Below are 5609 nucleotides of genomic sequence, written 5' to 3'. Positions count from 1 at the left end.
GATGAGGCAAGGCGGTAATGACCCAACCTCTTTAGGCCAAACAGCAAAAGCAAAGATTGAAGAAATCTTTGCTTTTGAGAAACTGGGTACAACATGTATATACTGCAGTGCATGCCATGATATTGATATAAGGCAAGTTTGGCTGTCAGAGCAGGCCGTACGCACCAAACTTTATAATGTCAACTGAAGTTTGTCATTACAGGCTGTTCAAAGGTCACACTGACTGTGGGTCTGAGCCATTGACTGTAGAGTCAATGGTCTGAGCAGGCAGTTGAGACACCATGAGTTGCAGCCTCTGTGTCGGTATCTGCTGCTGGCAGTAGAGACTCCTCCCCTGCCCTGTAGGAGCACAGAACAGTGCTGCAATCCAATGAGATTCCGGTGGGCGGGGCTACAGCCTGGTTCTTCATTCATGATTTAATCTGGCAAATATGTTTTTCTCGCTGTGTCAGTCGGAAGAAAGGTCTAACAGGGCAGAAGACTATTGTACAGGTAACAGATTAAGATTTTTGTTTTAAATTGAGAATAGACGCGTGACCTATACAGGCGCTGTCACACCTTTGCTACAAGTCTTAAATTTGATCAGGTCAGTCACCTTTTGAATCAGGTGCCTCATGTTGTATCATTTACAAAGTGAAAACTTTTGTTTCTTTATGACCTTCCCAGGAAGTGTTCCTACACAGACGACCACAAACTAACAATATGACAGGTGAGCATTTCAATGCAAGCTTCTTTTGAAATAGGGAAGAGAGAATATTCCTACAAAGAAAAAGTGAAAAAAAATGTAAAACAAAGCCAACGGTGACTTTAATCATCCACTTAACTTTCCTTTTGATTTGACTGTCATGCAAATAATAATTATATTAAATATAATTCAAAGTGACTTGATATCTTGAGGAAACTGACCTCCATAAATCTATAAAAGTGCTTCATATGTGTGAATGGATATCCAACAGTTTCCCCCTAATTACCTGTGCTGGATTTAAAAAAAAAATGAAAATAAAAAAATCATAGCTGCATGAAGGTTATTGAGGTTGGATTTTGCTGTGTCGCAGAAGATATACAGTTTATAGAGGGACAGCAGCATTCATGTCAAGACACCTTATTTAGGCAGTGTTTAAATAACTATAGTATAATACATTTCTGCCTCTATGCCAGACACACCCATTCTGCAGAATGGGTGTGGAGAATAGAGCTGTTCCACATGGCTTCTGGTCTTTCAACAGTCTTTCTCCACGTTTCTCTGCCTGTAACCCAGCTATTGACAACTATCAGGACTCTGAGTGTATGGAAAAATGGCTGCTTGACCCCAGCATTAGCAGCACTTATAGCTCTATGGTTTAACAAGAAAGAATATTGCAGTATTTAAATAAGCTGTAAAGCAAGATTTGCATTATTACACTGCATTATTGTAATTTTTGCACTGGTTATTTACGAATGTGCTTTTTGATGATGTGCACAGAGAACCAAAGACAGAATGAGGCCACCATTGGAAGGTAAACACTATTAGCTGGAAAATCTTACTTTATTCTGGTACCAGACACTGAGAATATTGCCTGCATTTACTGCAAATTGTTTACTCTAAAATCAGCTCCTCGGATGGTGCAGAGGAGTACCAGATGGGCAACAAACGACGAGGTCTTGCACTCATTTTTAACCAGGAAGAGTTCTTCTGGCGCCTGGAACTGCCAGAGAGGCGTGGAACCAAAGTTGATCGTGACAACTTGGAGAAAAGGTACAACCTCCTAGCTATCTGCTGAAGAATGAGGAAACCTGTTTTTGGCACAGCTTCATGCTCAAGAGCATGCCAGGATGTGTTTAGAGTTGTTGATCATTTCTGTGGTAAAACTGAATATTTTTCTTCTTTACTAGTATCGCCCCAGGGCTGCAATCTTTTACCTCTGTGCCCCAGCGAGTGCCAAAGACAATATGTCATATGCTATGTTTTTATTTTTAAGTTCACAGAGAACTTGGTGATTGTTTCTCTCCTGAATAGTGATGACCCTGATCACAATCCCCACTACAGAGTGTGATCGTGGCCCTATAGAGGTTGATTTCACAGTGGACCAAGTTGTTCCCACTGCATCAACAACTGAAGAGATGGTTGTGGATTTTAGAAAGAATCCTATGACCGTCTCTCCTGTGGTGGTAATAGCTGATGCTTTGGAGTGTCTGCACCAGCAGAAGTGCCGTTGCAGTATAATTTATAGGACTCTGAAAAAGGTCCAATCAATCCTGATCCGAGCAGATCCTTGTCTAAGGAATTTATATTGCTAATAAAGAACAATAAAAATATTTTTGACCCTTGATCTGCTAAACTAATCAACTCATTTTCACTTTCTGTTCAGACTGAAGGATCTAAACTTTGAAGTGAGGTGTCACAATAACCTCAAGCTGGAGGCAGTCCTAGATAAAATCGGCAGAGGTACCCACATAATCATTTGTTTCTCTCAAATGACTAGCATGCATCGAGAAGGACCAAGAAAATCATCATCATAGTTTGAGTTCTTACATAATTCAATTTGTTGCTTTGCTGCAAAAATATCTTTGTCAAATCCAACTTTCGCTGCAAGTTTAACAAGTACTTTTTGTCCCACAAGCTGCGGAGGAAGATCACTTAGATGCTGATTGCTTTTTGCTCGCATTCCTGAGTCACGGAGATGATAACCACGTTTATTGCCACGATGGAAAAATCAGTATCCAGGAGATCACGTCCATGTTCAAAGGGGACAAGTGCCCGGACCTTGTTGGAAAGCCAAAGATCTTCATAATACAGGTACAAAACACAAAAACCCATACGAGTCCATCAGATTAACCTGATGTAGCAATTTTTAAAAGATTCAACAGGTTTACAGTCATTCCAACTCATAACGTAGTCATGAGTCTCAGTCTGGATGTTTTGTTGTGTTGCCTTCTTTGTGATGAGAGTTGGGTAAACAAAACTGTTTCATATGTGCCAGAAATGAGTTCCACCACTGCTGTGTCATCTGCAAACTTGACATTGTGGCTGAGCACTTATAAGAGAGTAGAGTGTGCAGCAGGGGGCTTAAAACACATCCCTGAGGAGAGCCAGTGTTGAAGATGATGGGGAAGGAGGTTTAGGAGGAAGTGAAGTCTGCCAGTCTGTCTTGTGTTTGTCAGAAAGTCCAACAACCAGTTAATTTGATTTAATTCAACTGGAAACCAATGTTCATCTCCCATCTCCAGGCATGTCGTGGAAAAGAGTTTGATGTGTCAGTTACAGTGACCGAAGCTTCTACGATGGAGTCTGAAGAAAAGGTGTTCATGGATGCCAGCACCATACAGACCCTCCCTGCTGGGGCTGATTTCATCATGTGCTATTCAGTGGCTCAGGGTGAGTCTTCTGGCATTTGACTAAACCGTTTTATTTTTATTTTGGCTCAGAGGAAATATCAAAGACATGAAGCAGAATGTTTTTTTCCACAAGGTAGAAATGTGATGTTAGTATTATTTTAAAGGCTTCTGACAAATCTTCCCTGCTTTGGTAATGCTCTGAGTCACCGTCACTACAGTGTCACAAACTATCCAACTCTTGCTATACACTGTTTGTTTATATGTGCTTGTAAGCTCATTTATTAGTGAGCAAAAACTGAACAAATGCTTCAATAGAATTTTATTTCTTAAGTGAAACCATAAGAGTCAGCTTTAATAAATCCTGGTATAAAATATTTAATATTTCATAGTCCTCAGAAAATCTGTTCTCTTTACTTTTACCTCAACATCCATGTTCATTTTTGCAGTTTTGCTATTGTCATTATTCGTTAGGCTACTACTCCTTCCGGGAGAGAGAAAACGGTTCGTGGTATATCCAGGATCTCTGTCAGCTGCTTCAAAAGTATGGTGATAGCCTTGAATTCACAGAGTTACTCACGCGGGTCAACAGAAAAGTGTCACTGAGGAATATTCCAACACCATGTCAACCAAGATTTATCGGGAAGAAGCAAATGCCTTGTTTTGCTTCAATGCTCACCAAGAAACTTTACTTCCGACCAAAAAAGTAACAATGACACACCTCAGTCTCAAAATGATCAGGTTTATATTTGTTTTTCAACTATATTGTTCTGTGTCCCTATTATTTTTAAGCTTTAGTGCTTGAATTGCTTTAAAATTGCATGCTGATTATGTAAAACTACTGTACTGAAATGACTCTAGAAGCAACAGAATGATGCTTTATTGCACAGAAATGCATTCATTTTGCCTTATTTTATATCAAGTTCAGAACAGTTTACAGTGGAACCTTCCACCGAAAAGTCAGGGAGTCTTGGCGGTTGAGTCAGTTTCGACTTTGTCTTTGAGCCAGTTATTTTTCAGGAGAGAGCAGGTGACGAGACAGCTTAGCAATCAGGAAACAAAATCAGGATTTTTGTACACATTAGTTTCATCCTTACATATCTCACTGTAAGCCTCAGGGATCCAGTAACATTAACAAACTGTCTAAACATTACATAATCACAGTGTTTCCTCAAGCGTACTACTTAAAAAAGGGGAATTTCTGTTCTGTAATGTGTATTTGCATTTACACACTGACAGTGTATTTTTTTGCATTACTTTAATGATTTTATGGATTTTACTTACTGCTTTGCCCTCAATAAAATTTCTAACTTTATTAGTTTTCTTGCATTAAGTGTGTGTGTGTGTGTGTGAGTGTGTGTGGATTATCTTATTTGTCCTGTACGGTGGCCCCTAGAGACAAAGCACGTACAAACTCCAAAACACTTGCAAACTCCAAAACACTTGCAAACTCCAAAACACTTGCAAACTCCAAAACACTTGCAAACTCCAAAACACTTGCAAACTCCAAAACACTTGCAAACTCCAAAACGCATGCAAACTCCAAAACACTTGCAAACTCCAAAACACATGCAAACCCCAAAGCACATGCAAATTCCAAAACACAACGGAAGTGCTCCAGGGCGCTAGGGGCAGTGTTGAGCTCGATTTGCAAAATAAACGGCAAGATTGTCTGTATGGGACGGTCTAGTCTCTGTCGCGCTTCCCAGGTTGCCTAGCAACCATGATACTAACCGCTGGAAACGTGTCATACAACTTTGTTTGACAGAAATGAAGGAAAACATATTTTGTTCATTTGTTTGTTTGTTTCTACAAGAGCTTTGTGTGATTTGATAAGTATCTGAGGTTGAGACCACAGGACAGTAAAACATGATTTTTGGGCTTCATTTCTGTACTGAACAGTCATTTAAGATTAGTTAGTAAATAACAATTAGCTAATGTTGTTCATGAGACTAAAGTCATATCACTTTGGTAATGTAAATATAATATGGCCAATATTATAGTTATTATATTAATCATTATTAGCTATTACAGCAGTAAACATGAACTCTGTGTCAAATACTGAGCCTCAGTACAGATTCAAGTTGCAGTTATTTATAGGTCTTATCACCTTAAATCTTCACTCAAAGACAAGTATCTTTGACAGTGCATATATAGGTGTATCATATATAAGAGAGAAATGTTGTTCCTTCAGTATGTTGGCATTACTAAATTTGGCTCATTGCTTACATACGTGTGTAAAAAGAAATTATATGAGCTGTGATAACTGTTTCTGATAAAATGAAGAGTAGACTGAT

The 5609-nt window shown here is 39.1% G+C and overlaps 1 protein-coding gene across 1 annotated transcript; it reads left to right on the top strand.

Annotated features, from left to right (window-relative positions):
• Positions 1–298: 298 nt before the first annotated feature.
• Positions 299–4627, top strand: LOC146517049 (caspase-6-like). The gene is made up of 8 exons (XM_085162365.1): positions 299–492; positions 667–709; positions 1463–1496; positions 1592–1735; positions 2349–2425; positions 2601–2776; positions 3208–3355; positions 3787–4627. Exons 2-8 carry the CDS (start codon positions 703–705, stop codon positions 4020–4022), a joined length of 822 nt encoding a protein of 273 aa, XP_085018491.1. The 5' UTR covers positions 299–492; positions 667–702; the 3' UTR covers positions 4023–4627.
• Positions 4628–5609: the final 982 nt, after the last annotated feature.

The sequence above is a fragment of the Neolamprologus multifasciatus genome, chromosome 6 (genome assembly GCF_963576455.1).
Source record: "Neolamprologus multifasciatus chromosome 6, fNeoMul1.2, whole genome shotgun sequence".
Classification (NCBI taxonomy): Eukaryota; Metazoa; Chordata; class Actinopteri; order Cichliformes; family Cichlidae; genus Neolamprologus; species Neolamprologus multifasciatus.
Note: the sequence above shows the minus strand (reverse complement) of the source record. Positions and strands in the feature narration are given on the sequence as shown.

Excerpts from the sequence above, each read along its gene's own strand:
- LOC146517049 (XM_085162365.1), top strand. Across the intron at positions 2,777-3,207 it reads CAAAGATCTTCATAATACAG|GCATGTCGTGGAAAAGAGTT; the intron begins GTACAAAACACA and ends TCCCATCTCCAG. Across the intron at positions 3,356-3,786 it reads GTGCTATTCAGTGGCTCAGG|GCTACTACTCCTTCCGGGAG; the intron begins GTGAGTCTTCTG and ends ATTATTCGTTAG.